Below are 19,060 nucleotides of genomic sequence, written 5' to 3' on the forward strand. Positions count from 1 at the left end.
TCAGCCTCACCCCAGGGACACTGCAGGCTCGCACGAGTGGCACCAACACCAGAGCTGTCACACAGCGCCGGGAGCTGCGTGTCCCCGCGCTGTCCCCACGGAGCAGGACGGGAGCTGCGTGTCCCCGCGCTGTCCCCAGGGAGCAGGACTGTCACTTACAGGCCACCTGCACCTCTGTCTGGCGCTGCAGCAGGGCTCCCATGCGGTTGCGGACGATGCAGCGGTAGAAGCCGGCGTGGGTGCGGTCCAGCGAGGTGATCATGTACCTGCGGGAGGGGTGGCAGCAGTGAGGGGACATCAGTGCCGCTGTCACAGCCCCCGGAGAGGCTGCAGGTCCTGCCCCTGTGCCAGGAGTTCCTTTTCTCAGAGCTGGAGGCGCACGCACCTCAGGGATGTGCCTGTGCAGGCTGTGGGGACACCGCAGTGTCCCTCAGTGCCACACTGGGGGTGTTCCCACTGTGCTCAAGGCAGTGACTGTCACCCTCTCGGTGTCACCCACTGCCTGAGCCCTGCCCAGCCCCAGCAGTGACACTGCAGCCTGCTGGTGTCACTCAGGCTGGACCTGAGAGCGCTCGAGTCCGATCAATCCCGGCTGAGCCCCCTTATCACCCCACTCCTGCTCTTATCAGCGCCAGCAGCCGCAGAGGAGATAACGGAAATCACCACATCTCCACTCGACCACCCCCCGAGCATCGCCCTGCTGCCACCAGCCCTCCCCGGGCAGTCCCCACCCCTCAGCTCCGGTTTCATCCCCCCAAAACAGACGGGGGAGCCTCGGGGGGCCGGGCAGGCGCTGCAGCCCCGACGGGGAGCGCTGCGAGATAAAGCAGAGAGGGAATAAATAAAGCAAGCTCAGCCCTCCCTGCCCAAAAATCTAATCTTGCGTTAAAACCCGCCGCGGGCTCTTTCGGCAGAGCTTTGTTTGTTCTTCTGAGAACTGAGCGTAAATTAAACTTTCATAAGACCTGAGGAGCGCGTTCCCTGCGCCGGGAGCGCAGCAGGGCCCTGCACCCACGTCCCTGCACCGGAGAAGGTGACAGGGGACACGGGGGTGCCCTCTGGCACTGCGAGGATGGGGCGGGCACCGCGGGACTGGCACCAAAGCCGCGGTGCCACCCTGCCAGCCGCCCACCCAGGCGGAGTGCCGGGGTCACCCGTCCCCGCGGGAGGAGCGAGGGTGCCCTTTGGGAACGAGTCCTTGAGTGTCACGGCTGATATTTAAAAAAGCTCCCCAGAGGCTTTAAATAAGATATTTCAATTCCACGGAGCTGTCAGGAGCGGCTGCAGACGCCAGGAATAATGGGCCCGCTCTCCTTGCGGTGTCCTCGTTAATAAATCACACCGTGACTCCCGAACACACGCGCGCCGGTGGACGGATGGGTGGATGGACAGCAGCAGCACAGGGACACGTGTGTCCCCAACAGATCCGTGTCCCCAACAGATCCGTGTCCCCTCCAGACCCATTCCAGGACAATGCAAAGCCACCAGCACTGGCACAAGGGACCCAAAGGGTCACAGGAGCACCTTCAGCACCCGGTGCTGGCAGCAGTGTGTCCCCACAGGCAGGACACCTCCACGGGCACGGGGAGCCTTGTTCCCCAGCCCAGCAGATCCAATTAAGGGGACCTGGTCCCCCCACACGGGAGCTGGAGGAGTTACTGAAGCAGCAGCACTTGCACACACACCTCAGCAGCTGAAAATAGCCCGGAGAAAGGAAATCAATTCCCGGCGCAGCCCAGCCCGCAGTCATCAACCAAACCAGCACAGACTTTGTTCTCTCCCGCTCGCCTTCACCGAGGCTTTTATCCAAAACCGCTCGGATTCAATTTCCTTCCCCCATCACGCCTGGCTGGAAGGGGATGGGAATTGATTTCACCCCCAATGTCACCCCCTCACAGGGGACGTGCTGCAGGCAGGAGGGGTGGATGTCACCCCACATTTTCCCCGCACAGTTTGTGCCACGGCTTCATGGCCAGGAGTTCCAGGGCCGTTGTTCCATGCGGTTCCTCCAGCTGGGAGCGCTCCCGGTGCCCCTCTGTCCCTCTGTCCGTCCGCCCCCGCTGCAGCCGGGAGCGAGGTGAGGCTGGCCCAGCTCCCGGCGCAGCCCTCGCTGCTGACTCTGCTGTTCCAGGGGTTTGTTTGGCTTCTCTGTGAAGATGGAGGTTGACAGGGCATCGTCCGTGGGGAAAGGCCCTTCCAGAGCGAGCACTGACCCCACTGCTCCGGCAGGAAGCGGCTGCATCCCGCTCGGCCCCGGGGTCAGGGGGCAGGAGCCCCGTGCCGGGGCAGCGGAGGGTTTGCAGCAGCAGCTGTGGCACAGGATCAGTCTGACAGATGGATGGCTGCATGCCGGGAATGCCAACCTGTCCGTCCATCCATCCATCCATCCATCCATCCATCCATCCATCCATCCATCCATCCATCCATCCATCCCTGACCCAGTGTGCCCAGCTCCTCCCGGTGCCATCCCGGCTCGGCACCGCCGCGCTCTCCGTGCCCCAGCCCCGGCTGCTGCCGTGGTTTTGTTATTGTAGGGCTGCTGAGGAGCGTGGGGCTGATGCTGCCGAATTATTCTTAGATTGAGGGGGTGGAGAAAGGCCGGGAAAAGCAGCAGCCAAAGGATTTGATCCATCAAATTGAAAGCCAGGAGAACACAGAAATCTGTGAGGTTCTTCCAATGCCGCCCAGTAACAGCAACAGCTGGATTGGATTTGGGATGGAAGCACACTGGCACAGTCCCCTTTGATTAATATCCTGTATAACGACTAATTAATTCTGGAGGGGACGTGTGTTTGAATAGTTACTGTGGGATAATGAAATGTCAAGTGAGCATTAAAACACACTTAGCAGAGCTTTAACGACTCGAAGCATCCGAGCCGTGTCCCGGCCCGTGCGCGGGGCCAGCGCTCGATGAGGCTCCGAGCACCCCCCTGGAGTTCCATCAGCGCTGCTTAACCGGGCTATTGGATCTCAATTAGCGATTGGAACAGCTCCGGCTGCATCCACGTGGCCGCTGCCTCTCCTCGTGTTTTCCCTCGGCCGTGGGAATTGGGCGGGCGCCGGCAGCCCCGTAAATCGCTGCCTCAATTGGCCCTGCCAGAACAATGAGCCGTTTAATAATTAATGCCCGTGTATTAATCAGCCTCCTTCCTGCCGAGCAGGGACGGAGCGAGCCTCGAGCCGTGCTGTGGCATCCGGAGGGCTCCGGTGCATCGCTAACCACGAGCCTGGCTCCCTCCCAGCTCCGGTGGCATCTCCTGCTCCCACAGCTCCCGGTCCTCTCTGAGCCCCTGTCAGATCCCAGCACGGAAATTCCCTCTGCTGCCATCCCAGCTCCTGCCAGCCCCAACGCTGCTGTGCTTCACTGCCCTGTGCCCACAGCTCCCCATGCCAACATTTCAGTGTCCCCCCATCCCAAACAAGGCACAGAGACAGGCAGGAGTGCCCCCAGCACGAGAATTCCCAGGAAAAACCACCCCGTGCTGCCCCTCCTCTTCACCAGCACTCCTGGGGCTCTGCCAGCTGTGGTGATGCCAACGGTGATACAAGCACCAGGAAGGCCCTGCTGGGCTCCCACCCAGCCCTTCCAATGTTCTCCAGCTCCCATTCATTACCTCACTGCACAGTAATCAGCTCCCCAAGGCGGAGGGATGGGCTCCACACCTTGCCTGGCAAAGAGCTGGGCCCACCCGAGCAGGGATGGGCTCCCAGAGAGCAGCAGCACAGGCTGAGATTCCAGCAGGAATCCTGGGGTGATCCATCCTGTTTGCCCCAGGTCTGGGATTTCCAGAGGCTCCTGGTTCCATGTTTTAAATGATTTGGGGACAAACTCTGAGTATCAAACATCTGGGATCCTCACCAGGCCATAAAGGCACCCAGGGCTCTGTGTGTGCAGCCACCCCCAGGGACCCCCCAAAACAGCCCAGGTAGAAACAGCCCCAAATCTCAGTGAGCCCACACAAACAGGCTCCTGGAAGGAGCTGGAGACGGATCAGAGACACCACGTGCTGGAAAAGCCACCCAGGGCTGGCACGGGGCAGCACGGGGAGGCTCAGCTGTGCCAGCCCCGCTTGGCTGGCAGGAGCTGGGGCAAAGCCAGCTGGAGTTGGAGATGGAATTAAACTTTTCCAAGCTCCAGCAAAGGAGACCTGGGCTCTGGAGGGGAGGCAGGGAATCCTTCAGTAGCTGCTGGACTCCTGCAGCAGCTGTGGAGGCCGTGAGGAGAGGCACGAGGGCTGATTTAGGAGCTGGAAGATGCATCCCTACGGATGGGAGTCTGTCCAGAGGTAATCTATGTGTAAGGTAATTTCCGAAGGCAGCAGGGCTCGATGCAGCCCTTAATAGGACAATCTCATGTGATAAATTACCAGACCCAACTAATCTGCATGTTAAATTTCTTGTATGAGAAATAAATATCCCCAATTCACCAGAGAAGCGCTTTCCTTCCGAGGATTTCATTAAAGACATCAAGCTGCCTGATTTGCATGTTATGATTCCTCATGCGAGCTCGTGGAGAGCCCGGCACTGGAGACATCCTGGAGGGAAAAACAGAGCTGGGCAGCAGGGCCAGGGCACCCAGGCTGGCACCTCAGCGGGCATCAGAGGGGTGTCACAGCAGGGATCCCATGGGAAAAATGCCAGGGGATGGAGGGAGCAAGGGGAGGGGATGGCAGGGGGTCCCTGATCCTGATCCTGATTCCATCCCTCATCCTATTCCATCCCTGATCCCATCCCATCCCTGATCCCATCCCATCCCTGATCCCATTCCATCCCTGATCCTATTCCTGCTCCCATTCCATCCCTGATCCCATCCCATCCCTGATCCCATTCCATCCCTGATCCCATCCCATTCCTGATCCCATCCCATCTCTGATCCTATTCCATCCCTCGTCCTATTCCATCCCTCATCCTATTCCATCTCTGATCCTATGCCATCCCTGATCCCATCCCATCCCTCATCTTATTCCATCTCTGATCCCATCTCTGATCCCATCCCATCCCTGCTCCCATCCCATCCCTGCTCCCATCCCATCCCTGCTCCCATCCCATCCCTGATCTCATCCCATCCTTGATCCCATCCGATCCCTGATCCCATCCCATCCACCAGGGATGTTCCTGGGATCCCAGGTCCGTGGGTGCACACAGAGCCAGGCTGATCCCTGAGCTCCCCAGGGATGTTCCCGAGGGAGGATGTCCCCTCACACACACACAGAGCCAGGCTGATCCCTGAGCTCCCCAGGGATGTTCCCGAGGGAGGATGTCCCCTCACACACACAGAGCCAGGCTGATCCCTGAGCTCCCCAGGGATGCTCCCGAGGGAGGATGTTCCCTCACACACACAGAGCCAGGCTGCTGCTCAGTCCCTCGGGGATCCCTGATCCTGCTCAATCCCCTGGGATCCTGCTGAGGGAACCAAGCTGGGATGCTGCCATCCCCAGGGATGCTCCGGGGGATGATCCATGATCCCTCGACGAGCCAGGCTGGTGCCCAATCCCTACAGCCCCCAGGGATGGCACCACAAGCACACAGCCCCGGGCTGGTGCCCAATCCCCACAGTCCCCAGGGATGGCTCCACAAGCACACAGCCCCGGGCTGGTGCCCAATCCCCACAGTCCCCAGGGATGGCTCCACAAGCACACAGCCCCGGGCTGGAGCCCCACAGTCCCCAGGGATGGCCCCACAAGCACACAGCCCCAGGTTGGTCCCCCACAGACCCCAGGGATGGCCCCACAAGCACACAGCCCCAGGCTGGTCCCCCACAGACCTCAGAGACGGCTCCACAAGCACACAGCCCCGGGCTGGTGCCCAATCCCCACAGACCCCAGGGATGGCTCCACAAGCACACAGCCCAGGCTGGTGCCCAATCCCCACAGACCCCAGGGATGGCTCCACAAGCACACAGCCCCGGGCTGGCCCCCCGTCCTTGTGGAGCCCCTGATCACACCCAACCCCCGGGATGCTCCTCAGGGAGGATGGCTCCAAATGCTCGCAGAGCCCAGGGATCCCGCCGTGCTCCTCAGGGATGCTCCCGAGGGATCAGTCCCACTCAGAGGCACCGCCGGGAGCCCGCCCGGTTCGGGGCCAGCCCGGTGCCCACCCGGGCCCCGGCGATCGCCCAGAGCCGCTCCGGTGGCGGCGGAACCGCTGCGGGAAGGAAAGGGCGGTCGCCATGGAAACGCTACCAAACTGGGAGAGCGGCTCCATCCCTGGAAACACGGCGTGAGCTCCTCCGAGCACCGGTAACACCGAGCGGGGCTGGGGGACAGCGAGCCCCTGCCCGCAGCCCCCAAAACGGGCAATGCACAAAGGGCACTGCAGCCGGCGGTGCCGGAGGGATGCCCTGCTCAGGAGAGGATGATGAGGGTGGAATGCTGACAGACACAGCCCTGGTTGCAAACCACGAGGTGAAGCCACTAAACCTGGCTGGTGATGCCACCAAGCCTCGCCGGGAATCATGAGGTGGTGCCACCAAGCCCAGCCAGTCCCTGGGCACAGCACCCCACAGAACAAATCCTCTCCAAATCCTCCCTCGTGGGCACTGCCAGGCTCTGGGGATGTCCTCCTGTCCCTGGGAGGGGACAGGGACACCCCAAACCCCTCACCCACAGCCCTGATGCACCCAGAGCCCAGAACATCCCTGAGCTTCCATGGCCATCAGCACCAATCCTCCCCTCTCCAAGGATTACTCTGTTTCTAAACTCGTTAACTTTTAATTACAACCTTCCCACTGCCTGAGCGGGCTGGCTCCGCGCCACCGACAGCTCTATTAAAATTCAATTTCTGCCCATCATAACTAATTTTGGTCCTTCGCCTTCTCACCAGCAGCCTCCAGTGCCAGGCAAGACAGCCAAACCCTCATCCCCAGACTGGAAATCCCTCCGGAGCCGCGGCAGAGCCAAGGGATGCTGGCAGGTTCTGGGGAGCCCAGCAGGGATTTGCACGGTGGCTTCTCTGCTCCATTGGCTGCGCTGGGTTTGTTTGGGTTTTCCCCACGTGTTTGTTTGTTTGGTTGCTCGATTCCTTCGTTAATCCTTTCTGCCTGGATGCTGGGGCTGGGGGCTGAGGGCTCTGGGGGAGGGGAGTCAGTGTGGAGCAGGGATGTGGGGATGCAGGGATGTGGGGATGCAGGGATGCAGGGATGAGGAGATGAGGAGATGCAGGGATGAGGGGATGAGGGGATAAGGAGATGAGGAGATAAGGGGTGAGGGGATGCAGGAATGCAGGGATGCAGGGATGAGGACATGAAGGGATGCAGGAATGCAGGAATGCAGGAATGCAGGGATGTGGAGCTGTTGGGCATCCCAGAGCACAGACGTCACTGCTGGGCCCTTTCCTACTGAAGGGTCAACTGAGGCACAGATCAAACCCAGGAGAAACTCAGGAAAAGGAGTCACAATCCCCATTCTGTGTTTGGAGATGACCCCCAAGCACCCCAACCGACTCCCAGGGCAGATCAGGGCCCGGGATCAGAGTCCTGACTCCTTTCTCCTGCCTGCCAAAGAGCTGCATTCCCGGCAGGAGTGAGCTGTGGGAACTGTGGGGCTCAACAGGTCTGTGAATTCCACACCACGACAAGGGTGTCCCAGACAGCACTCAGGGCACTGCAGAGCTGCAGCCACCACGGCTTAGGAGGGGACAGTCCCCAGGGTCCCCGAGGAGGGCCTGGCTCCAGGATCCCAGCAGGCACACGACGTCACCCAGCCACTCTCCCTGCGTTCCCGGTATCCCGGAGCAGCCCCGCGTTGCTACAGCAACACGAAGCCTTTGGATTCGATGCCTGGGAAGGGGGAACGGCTTGTCTCGACCTGAATTATTGATTAAAACAGAGAGGATGACACACACACTCAGAGGAGACAGGAGAGGTGCCCGCCTTGATTTAAAGGCCGTCTCCAAGGGGCCGGAGCCGCTCTGTGCCAGTTGGCACACGGGGCTGGATCTGGGCACTCTGCACCAGCCTGCCCTGGCCCTTCCTGGCTGTTCCCAGGGAGCCACGGGGGGCTGTGATCCGCAGCCCGGTGTTGAGGTGTTAATCCGCTTGTGCAAACACCTCCTCCCCGGTGTTGACCTGCTTAAACTCCGCGTTTGCTCTGCAAACAGAGCCGGCAGCTCCGGGCTGCCAAGAGCTGCCTCTGTGCTGCCTCCCAGGATGGCAGCCCTGGCACTGGCACCTGCCAGGGACCTGCATGACGGGCAGGATTTGCCTCGGGAGGACTCAGAATCCCAGAGTCACTGAGGCTGGAAAACCTCCAAGGTCATGGAGGTCAAGCTGTGCCCAATCCCCGCCCTGTCCCCTTTGGCACCTCTGGGGATGGAGACTCCAAACCTCCCTGGGCAGCCCTTTCTGATGGTTGACCGTCCTTTCCAGCCTCACCTGTACTCCAGGGAGAACTTGGTGAGCTCCTGGCTGTTGTGCAGCCACTTGAACTCGAGGGGCCAGCTGCCCTCGGCCATGCAGGTCAGCACCAGCCTGTTCCCCTCCAGGTGCACCTGGCTCCGCACCGGCTCCGTCTTGAAGTACGGGGAGACATCGTCTGTGGAGAGAGGGAGGGGAGAAGATCAGGGCCCCACGTCCTGCCAGCCCCATGGGCCACCCAGCACTGCACCCCTGCTCTTGGCAAGGCATGGAAAAATTCATCTTTAAGGTCCCTTCCAACCCAAAGCATTCCCCTGGCATTGCCATCACCCCGCTGCCACCTCCTCTGCCCCAGCCAGGCCACCCAGCCCCCTTCCTGTCCCTTGTCCCTCCCTAAACCACTCCAGCAGCCCATCCACAAGGGATCAGCCTGCTGCAGGTTTATCTAAGCTGCTTCTTTGCTTTATTCCCGGCTCTCTTTGTAGCATCTCCGAGCTTTTAACTCGGGGGGTGAAGGGGCGGAGGGGCTGCGAGAGGAGCGAGGCAGAACCACTTACTCCTCTCCTGCCTTATTTGCTAAGTAAAACTATAAATCGAACCACACAGCTCCATTTTCTGCTTAACAAATGGAAGCCCTTTTACTTCAAAGGCACATTCATATTCCCCAGCAGCTTTCAAGTGCACGTTCAATCACAGCTCTGGGTTTTTTCTTTGGGGTAGGGCTTTTCTTTCTTGTCTGCTCGAGCTGAATTCCTGCCGTGGATCCCCGCGCTGTGAGCGGCACTGAAGCAGTGCCCACCACCCTGGGGGTGTGACAGGAGCTTGTGGGAGCTCAGAGGCACCCCCAGAGCTGCACTGGGGGTTCCTCTCCTCAATCCTGGTTCCTGTACACCCACATGGAAATGCCCGGTGGATTTACACCATCCTGCCTGGCAAAGGCGGTGCTGGATGCCAGGCGAGTCATTAGCAAGGGAGGGAGCAGCTTGTGGCTCATTAATTTAATCTTCTCCTCTGACCTTCAGCAGAGCTGGCTGGAAGGGGCAGCCCTCACTCCTCCTGGTGTCCCTGCCTCAGATTCGGGATGGATCTGGGGATTGGGACATCAGGGCACGGCACCCAGCATGTCCCGGGTGGCACAGGGTGCAGCTCGGTGCCCTGGCTCTGGGGTTTGGCACAGCCTGACCCATGGCCACGCTGCTCCCTGGCCTGGGGAGCCCTCAGGGTCTGTGTCACCTGGGCACAGTGGTGGCCACAGGTGTCCCCACCACGGCAGAGCTTGACCTGCAAGGCCGGGGCTTCGCCCACGTCACCCCGGAGACTTTGGGATTAGGGCAGAGCCCAGATGGGGACGTGGCACAGCCAGATGGCAGCTCTGGATCCACACTCCAAAGGATGCACCAGAGCGGGGTCCTCTGGGCACGGGGCAGCTGCAGGGGGATCCAAGTATGGCACAACCCTGGGGCTGATCCCCAGGGAATGCTGATCCCCAGGGAATGCTGATCCCAGGGAATGCTGGTCCCCAAGGAATGCTGGTCCCAGGGAATGCTGGTCCCCAGGGAATGCTGGTCCCCATGATCCCAGGGAATGCTGGTCCCCAGGGAATGCTGATTCCCAGGGAATGCTGATCCCCATGATCCCAGGGAATGCTGGTCCCCAGGGAATGCTGGTCCCCATGATTCCAGGGAATGCTGGTCCCCAGGGAATGTCGATCCCCAGGTGATCCCTGCTCCAATGGCACCGTGGCACTGAGACCTGGCCTGTCCAGTGCACCCAGCCAGAACCCAGTGCCTGGGAGGCACCTGGGACGTGTCCGGAAGCTGTTTGGGAAGGATTTGGGAAGCGTTTGGGAAGTGTTTGGGAAACGTTCGGGAAGCATTTGGGAAGTGTTTGGGAAGGGTTTGGGAAACGTTCAGGAAGCGTTCAGGAAGCGTTTGGGAAGCGTTTGGGAAGTGTTCAGGAATCGTTTGGGAAACGTTTGGGAATCGTTTGGGAAGGGTTTGGGAAGTGTTTGCTAAGCATTTGGGAAGCGTTCGGGAAGCGTTCAGGAAGCATTCAGGAAGTGTTCAGGAAGTGTTCAGGAAGTGTTCAGGAAGCGTTTGGGGAACGTTTGGGAAACATTCAGGAAGCATTTCGGAAGCGTTTGGGAAGTGTTTGGGAAGCGTTTGGGAAGGGTTCGGGAAGCGTTCAGGAAGCGTTCAGGAAGTGTTCAGGAAACATTTGGGAAATGTTTGGGAAGTGTTCAGGAATCGTTCAGGAAGCGTTCAGGAAGCGTTTGGGAAGCGTTTGGGAAGCATTCAGGAAGCGTTCAGGAAGCGTTTGGGAAGCGTTCAGGAAGCGTTCAGGAAGCGTTTGGGAAGCGTTCAGGAAGCGTTTGGGAAGCAGGGTGCTGCTGGCGCTCCTTCCCCTGGGCCTGCCCGCCGTTTGCATCCATCCTAATTTGATTTTAAGCAGCTAAGGCTCATCACGCTTTGAAGCGCCCGAGCCATCTGTTCTGCATTAAGGGGTGAAAAACGGCGCAGGGGAGGAGAGGCGGCTCCGAATTCCACCCGGATCCTTCCGTGGGGATCCACCCGCGAAGGTCACAGCGGCCACCCACACCTGGCTCCTCCCCTGCCCCCAGAAAGGCAAACCCACCCCAAACACGGCAGGGAGGGGGTGCTGGGGGTCCCCTCTGGGGGTGAGCTCGAGTGGAATCCTCCTCATCCTCCTGGGAGCCCCGTGCCCCTCAAGGAGCCCAACCCAGGGCAGGGGTGGATGGAGGAGTGGAGGGATCAGGGAGGGGAACATGGCTCCGTAGTTCTGAGATCTCCAGAGAGGCCTTCAGGGACAAGAGCTGCTGTTCCTGCTGTTCCTGCTGTTCCTGGTGTTCCTGCTGTTCCTGGTGTTCCCAGGGGGTGCCCACACCAGTTCTCGGAGGGGAGAAGAGTGGGGGCCCCCCAATGCTGTCCCACTCATCCCCAGCCACTTCTGTAGCCCCCCAACCTCAGTTTCCCTCCCCTCTGCTCCCTGGGGACATCTGCACTCTGCCACCATCCCTGACAGGCCCTGGCACCACCAGCCCCAGGTCCATGGAGCTCTGACCGTGTCAGCACAGAGCCAGCAGGGACGGGAGCTGCCATTCCCCCAGCCCTGGGCCCAGGGGGGGTCCCAGTGGGTGACAGCCACATCCCCCCCAAACCAAGGGTCATTACTGCTCATTCCGCCTCTCCCCATCTGTTGTGACTGTTTACACTCCGCTTGCTAATTAGAGGCTAATTAGTTGGTGCAGAAATTCATCACTTTCCAAACACAGGCGGCAGCGAGGGGCGTCTCCGGGAACATCTGCACATCTGCCAGCAGCACGGGACCCTGCCGAGCTCCTGTGCCACCCCTGCCACCCCATCCCTGCCAGGCCACGCCAGCAGTGTCCCCTCCACACAGAGAGGTGCCACCAAACCCCTGGGTCCCCATCCTGCCCTCAATTCTGACCTCAGAGGAGGTGCAGGAGGTGATGGATGGGATTCCAAGGGCTGGCACCAGGGACAGGGACAGGGACAGGGACAGGGACAGGGACAGGGACAGGGACAGTCCCTGCTCTCTCCCTCCCCTGTCGATGACAATCTAATGCCAGGCCCTGGCACACTAATCCTGCCTAATGGGATCACAATCTTGGCCCTGCACTTTAGTTACATCAGGGGCATTAGAGCCGGAGCGGGCGCGGATGTAGGGCAGGGCTCCCCAAAGAGCCGTAATGGATCCTAATTCCCGGCCCTAATGGGAACTAAGCTCCCCTCTCCCCAGCCTCAAATCCCTCTTGATGGGAAGGGACGGGGAGTTTTAAGCCTGGAGGAATCCCGGAATGGCTGCCAAGGGCACGGCTCTGCCTGGCAGCTGCTGGCAGGGGGGCGGTGGGGATGAGGGTGCAGCTCCCTCCTCTTCCCTTCCCCCTCAGAGGCAAGATTGGGTGAGGGCAGCAGATCCAAGTCCACAGGTGCCACTCCCGGAGCTCCAGGGGCTCGTGGGACCCCCAGGTCCCCTTCTGCCTGGTGCCACCATCCAGGGGACAACACAGTCCCCATGCATTCAGCAGTGTCACCCCCAGTGCCCCTTGTGGGCAGCAGTGACATCCAGGCCCTGCCAGCTCACCCACTGGAAGGTGACCAGGCCATTCCTGCCAGGATTCAGCAGGATGCACCAGGAATCCCAACAGAGCCCATTCCTGCCAGGATTCAGCAGGATGCACCAGGAATCCCAACAGAGCCCATTCCTGCCAGGATCCAGCAGGATGCACCAGGAATCCCAACAGAACCCACACCCACCAGCACCTGGGGGATGTCCTGACCCCAGCCCAGCTTCACTGCAGGCTCCAGGTAACCAACAGAGCCCAACCATCACCAGGAACCAGCACCTGCCTCAGGGAAAACAACTCCATCCTCTTCCTCCTTCCCAACAACCCTTCTCTGATGTGCTGGGAAGCGCCCACAGCCCACCTGGACCACAGAGAGGGGACAGAGCCACATCCCTGCTCCCCCCACATCTTCCCAAGGCACCACCACCCCAAAAGGAGGATGGCAGCCTGGAGAGGAGGACGCCAGCCCAGGAGAGAAGATGCCAACCCTCCAGGAGCAGTGTGACACCTGGCAGTGCCACCGAGCAGCTCCCAGCCCGGCCCCCCTCCCCAGCACGGCGAGATGGAGCTAAATCTCTTCGGCATCAGACTCTCGCTGGCTCCGCAGCACGAAGAGATTAAAAAACAATAAAGAGAAAGCGAAACCCTCCGCTATAATTACCAGCCTTTAGCCGCCAGCGGAGGCAGGAGGGAGGGAGGCAAGGAAAAAGGGGGAAAAAGAAACAGAGGAGAAGAAGAAATCCACTAAAATTTTAATAGGAACCACTGCATTTAATTTAACGACACATTTTTTCAATTACCAGAATAATTGTTTTATTCATAAAACGAGTTTCAATAAGAGGGTAATTTTCCTTTGTTTTTATTATTCATTTGTGGAACATATTCGCCGCGCGCTTCCCCGGCGCCGCCGCAGCCGCGCCACATCTGGGGGAGCTGGGGAGGGGGAAACGTCACCCACACCCCCAAAAACAGCACCCACCGGGGACCAGAATGTCCCCGAGCATCCTGGTGGGGTCACAGCCTCAGCTGGGGGCAAGGAGGGGTGACCCAGGGGATCCATCACCAAGGGGTGATGGGGACACGCTGGCCCTGGGGACAAGTGACTCCCTGCCCGAGCAGCCACCCCTTGGCTAATCCCATTCCTTGGATGCCAGGTGAGGTCGGGAAGAATCAATTTATCAGTGGATGTGCTAGAGCCACCAGGTGGATTTGATGGTGTCCCCAAGGGCACAGCCCTCAGTGCTCCCGGTGTCCCCTCCTGGTGTCCCCTCCCTGTGTCCCCTCCCTGTGTCCCCTCCCTGTGTCCCCTCCCGGTGTCCCCGGTGGCGGGGGGCAGGTGCAGGGGGATTAGTGCCTCTCTCTGCCGCTCTCAGAGCCATTAGTATTCCTGAGCCACGGCTCCATCCCCTTAATAAAAAGCAAACACGGAATTGAAATGCCGAGCGCTGCCGGCACCTGGGGAGCTCAGAGCGCGACGGCGCTGCCAGGCGGGGACCAGGGGGACAAGGCTCGGGCTGGGGGTGCCAAGGAGGAAGCCAAGAATGAGCCAGTGGGGTTTGGGAGCCTCAGCTGAGCCCTGCTCGCCGTTCTCTCAACACCTGGGCAGGTGCAGAGCGGCCTTAACCACACCCTGCAGGCTCTGAGGGGATCCCGTGGTGGGGCAGTGGGTCAGGATGGCTCCATCCTCATCATCCCATCACCACCACAGCCAAAATCACCGAGTTCCAGAGTGGGTCGGGTTGGGGAAGTTCTTAGAATCCATCCAGAGCCACCCCTGCCATGACCAGGGCCACCTCCCACTGTCCCAGGCTGCTCCAAGCCCTGTCCAGCCTGGCCTGGGACACTTCCAGGGATCCAGGGGCAGCCACAGCTTCTCTGGGCAACCTGTGCCAGCCCTGCCCACCCTCCCAATAAATCATTTCTTCCATGACATCCACCCCAGCACTGGCCCTCAGTCCTGATCCCAGCAGAACCGGCTCTGGAGCAGCCACAGGGACACCCAACTGTCCCCTGCTGTCCTCTCCTGTCCCCTGCTGTCCCCCCAGGCTGGGTTGGTGCCCCAGTCCCACCCATCTCATCCCCAGGGATCGGCCCGGCCGCCCCGCACACCCCCAACCTTTTGATGTGGTTTTTTTTGCCCTTTTTACTAAGAAAAAGACTTATAATTGCAGATGTGACCATTAATCCTCCCAACTTACTTTGTTCCCTTCCTTCCCTGCTTTCCCCTCCCTCCCTTCTCCCCCCACTGAGACCAAGAGCTTTAAAACTCTCCTTCTGGCTATTAATTAAAAGCAACCTCTCCACTGCCGTGAGTGTACTTGCCATAAATTAATAGCAGCCTTCTTAATCAAATCTTATCTCCTCTCCAGCGCCCGGCGCACGGGGCCGGCTTGGTATCCCAGCCTGCCCAGCCGTGAAATGCAATTCCCGATGCTCCAGTGGCTTTGGCAGCTCCGCTCCGTCCCCTCCTCCCCGTACCTGGCCCGGAGTCGCCACCTGGGCCAGGAGGGAGGAGCGGGGCCCGGCCACCCGGAGCGGAGGTGGCTCCCGGAGGACACGCTCCATTTCTCAGCCATTTACCACGTTTATCCGCAGCCCCCGCGGACCGCACTCGCCTTCCTGAATTATTTAGGAAGGGTTCGGTGCTCCGAGGAGGGGGAGCCGTGGTGGGAAGCGCTCCTGATGGAGCTGGGGGGGTGGGAAGGCAGCGGGGACACGGCGCAGCTTTTGGGGGGTCAGTTCCTGCTGTGGTGAGCTCACGGTGCTCCAGGGTCTGCAGGACATCGATCGCCATCCCTCCATCCCCATCCCCTTCTCCCCACCCCACGGAATTCCCGGACAACCGGGATAGGGGAGGACCCGGACATGGTGCCCTGGGGTTGGTAATTCCAGCCCTCTCCTTTACCGTGCAGAAAAAACAGGGCTGGACACGATTTTCCTGCTTGGCCCTGCCACCCTGCTGGGCTGAGATGGGCACAACGGCCCAGGAGACTCCGGGGGTGACAGAGGGAGCCCCCAAAAAGGAGCTAAGGATGTTTTCTGCTGAGGCAGAACAGCCCCTCCCAATCCCACCGGGGTCACAGGGATAAAACCACCCTGTGGAGCAGGGAATCGCTGCCCCAGGCTGCTCAGGGGTGCAGGAGCATCTCCCACCATCCACATCCCTGCAGCAGCAGAGCCCAGAGCTCTGGCACTGCTGCCCTGCTCCCTGTGCCTCCCTCGGCGGGGATTTGGGGTTCCCTACACGCCTAAGCCGATTGCAGAGGTGTGGTGACTGGATTAAGGGGGGGCTGAGGGAGATGCCGACCTGGAGGAGCTGCTCAGCAGAGCACGGCTCCTGCCCGTGTGACGCCGCAGGATTTGCAGGGCTGGAGCTTAAACTGATTTCCTTCCCTTAAGCCTTTGGAAAGGTGAAGCTGCAGGAGGGGCGTGGGCTCTGCCCCCTCCTCACCCCGCTAAAACCCTGCAGGGCTGGTGTGGGCTGGCAGAGGGGTCATGTCCCCACAGTGACCCCCAAAGCCACCCACACCCTCACACAGGCACTGTCACACCCCAGAGCCACCCACATCCTCATAAAGGCACTGTCACACCCTACAGCCATCCACACCCTCACACAGGCACTGTCACACCCCTGTGTGTGGCACTGTCACACCCCACAGCCACCCACACCCTCACACAGGCACTGTCACACCCCTGTGTGTGGCATTGTCACACCCCAGAGCCACCCACATCCTCACACAGGCACTGTCACACCCCTGCCTGTGGCATTGTCACACCCCACAGCCACCCACACCCTCACACAGGCACTGTCACACCCCTGTGTGTGGCACTGTCACACCCCACGGCCACCCCCTGTGTGTGGCACTGTCACACCCCACAGCCACTCCTGTGTGTGGCATTGTCACACCCCAGAGCCACTCACACCCTCACACAGGCACTGTCACACCCCCGTGTGTGGCACTGTCACACCCCACAGCCCCCACTGTGTGTGGCACTGTCACACGGCACTGTCACACCCCTGTGTGCGGCACTGTCACACCCCACACCCTCACACAGGCACTGTCACACCCCTGTGTGTGGCACTGTCACACCCCAGAGCCACTCACACCCTCATACAGGCACTGTCACACCCCAGAGCCACCCCTGCCTGTGGCACTGTCACACCCCACAGCCACCCCTGCCCGTGGCACTGAGACCCCCAGGTGACCCCAGAGCGCCTCGGGGAGCAGCACAGTGACCCCAAAGCCCTGCAGGGCTCCAGCAGCTCCCATGGTGACAGTCCCCGCTGGCAGCAGACACCGCTCGGGGCTCTCGGTGACATCCCTGTGGCTAATCCAAGCTGACCACTGCAGGGCACGGCCAGCCAGGCCACAGCCCCAGCACCCCCTCCCTGGCAGCACCCAGCACTCCCCAGATCCTCCACACAGCCCCGTCCCAGGGCAAGGGTGACACCAGTGGGGACCAGGGTGTCAGGAGCAGCCCCCGAGCGCTGCCCCCGAGCGCTGTCCCCTCCTCCTGCTGTCCCCAGCACGGCACTGGTGTCACCTGCGGGCTGCACAGCAGTTTTGCCGGTGTCACACCTCATCTATCTCTGCTGGAGATCTGTCCTGGCGCTTCCTGGTCCCAGGGTGAGGGTAGAGGCCCTGGGGGAGGGCGATTCCTGGAGCTGGCGGTGCTCAGAAAAATCCCAGGAAAAGAGACCAGGAGCCCCAAGTCCAGCTAAAGTTGTCCTGGCACAGAACGTGGCCAGATCTGTCCTGGCTGGCACTGTGGGTGGGTGGATGATGGATGGATGATGGATGGAGAAATGGAGGGATGGATGGATGATGGATGGATGGATGGATGATGGATGGAGGGATGGATGGAGGAATGGAGGAATGGATGGATGGATGGATGGACAGACAGACATCCTCCTCCCTCCCTGCATCCCACCAGGCCAGGCCGGTGGGACACCCTGACCACACTGCCATCTCCCCTTCTTCCTCCTCCCACATCTGTCTCCAGGCCCATACTTATTTATTTATTTGTTAATTAACTGCTGTTTCCATAACAAACGCTCCAGCTTCTCCCAGCCTCCAACAGCCCTGGGGCTGGATTGTTAACTAGGATTTTAATTTGTTAATTAAAAGCAGGATGGCTCCATAACAAGCTCCTCTTCCACAGCCGGGGCTCAGCGGGCCGTGGGCAGCCTCACCATGCCCGGGTGAACCCTCCAGGGATGGGGGACGTGGGGAGGGGGGAGCCCGGCTCTCCGGGGATGAGGGGTGATGGAAAAAGGCTCAGCATCTCCCTCCTCCCAGCAGAGGTGCTGGGGATGAAGCCTCCATCCCCTGCAGTCTCACCCTGGCAATCCCTTCCCCAACACCTCAGCAGCTCCCAGCCCATGTCCCCGGCCACCAGGGGTCCCAAAACTGGTGACAAACCCTCCTGTCCCTGCTGCAGCAGCCCAGGACGGGCTTCGGTCCCCATCCCTGTGGCACTGGGGACACAGCCAGGTGCACCCTGCTCACAACGTGGGTAAGGTAAGGCTTGAAACGCTCCCCGAGCCAGCAGACAAACACCAGCCCTGGCCGGCAAACAGCGATTTATTCAGCCCCACGGCTGGGAACAGAGAGGGGCTGTGTGCTGCCCATCCCTGCCGCTGGAAAAACCAACATTTCCCTGCCGGGAAACCCCAAACAGTCACACACACACACACCACCGTTTGTGCGTGCCCAGCCCCGAGCCCGGGTCTCGACAAGAAGAGCTTTGTGCAGCCCCCACGGACCCCCAGAGCCAGCCCCGAGCACACAGACCCCGGAGCCTGATCCCAATCCTGGCCCCAGGGCACGGAGCTCCAAACCCAAACGCGTGGAGCTGCCAGGAGTTGGAAGGGACCGGGAGCAGAGGGATGATCCTGGGGGGACAAGGGATGCAGGGGACACCCCCAGGGCTGCCCTGCTGCGGGTGGCACGGACAGACATTGACGGACACAGCCCCGGGGGTGTTTAACGAGCTCCAGACTCCGGACTAAACTCCTTCCCCAGCAAACTCCTTCCGACGGCAGAAATCCTCCGAAGCCCGCGATTACGCAGCTCCGCCGTATCTGGGTCACTGCTGTGAGTCACGGACACCCGGAGAGTGACTCAACGCTATTAGAGGGGCCGGATCCTGCGGCTGATTTTCCCGGGAGAGGCTCCAAAGCACTGAGGAAGGGAAGGATCGATGGGCATCACCTCCAGACCCCCCAGCAGCCGGACACTCCCGGAGCGGGAGAGGGGTCAAAGTGCATCCCCCGTCCTGCACTTGAGCCCTTCCCCACGAGCCCGGACCCTGTCCCTTGTCACCCACCCCACGGAGTGACGCTCAAGGCGGGGTTAGCTCAGCTCAGGGCTGGGTTTGGCCCCACGTGTATCCTCGAGGAATTCCTGGAAGGACACCACTGTGGAAACTCCTGGGGTGGGAAAGCAAAGCCACCACAGGCCGGACCTGCGGGAGGCACCTGAGATGTCCCCCCCGCCCGTGACACCCGTGTCCCACCTCCCCCGGCCCCGCAGGATGCTCGGCAGACGGACAGACAAACACACCCCGAGAATCCCAACGAGGCGGCGCTTCCCAAC

At 60.6% G+C, this 19,060-nt stretch overlaps 1 protein-coding gene across 2 annotated transcripts in view; it reads right to left on the reverse strand.

Moving 5' to 3' along the window:
- Positions 1–19,060, reverse strand: part of SDK2 (sidekick cell adhesion molecule 2) — a 46,468-nt gene that overhangs the window by 19,197 nt on the left and 8,211 nt on the right. For both annotated transcript variants that reach the window (XM_033076732.2, XM_033076733.2), the window contains exons 2-3: positions 8,372–8,531; positions 160–266 (exon numbers count right to left, since the gene is read on the reverse strand). In XM_033076732.2, coding sequence (XP_032932623.1) covers positions 160–266; positions 8,372–8,531 — 267 coding nt within the window. The remainder of the gene's footprint in view (positions 1–159; positions 267–8,371; positions 8,532–19,060) is intronic.

This window comes from Catharus ustulatus, chromosome 20 (assembly GCF_009819885.2).
Source record: "Catharus ustulatus isolate bCatUst1 chromosome 20, bCatUst1.pri.v2, whole genome shotgun sequence".
NCBI classification, from domain to species: domain Eukaryota; kingdom Metazoa; phylum Chordata; class Aves; order Passeriformes; family Turdidae; genus Catharus; species Catharus ustulatus.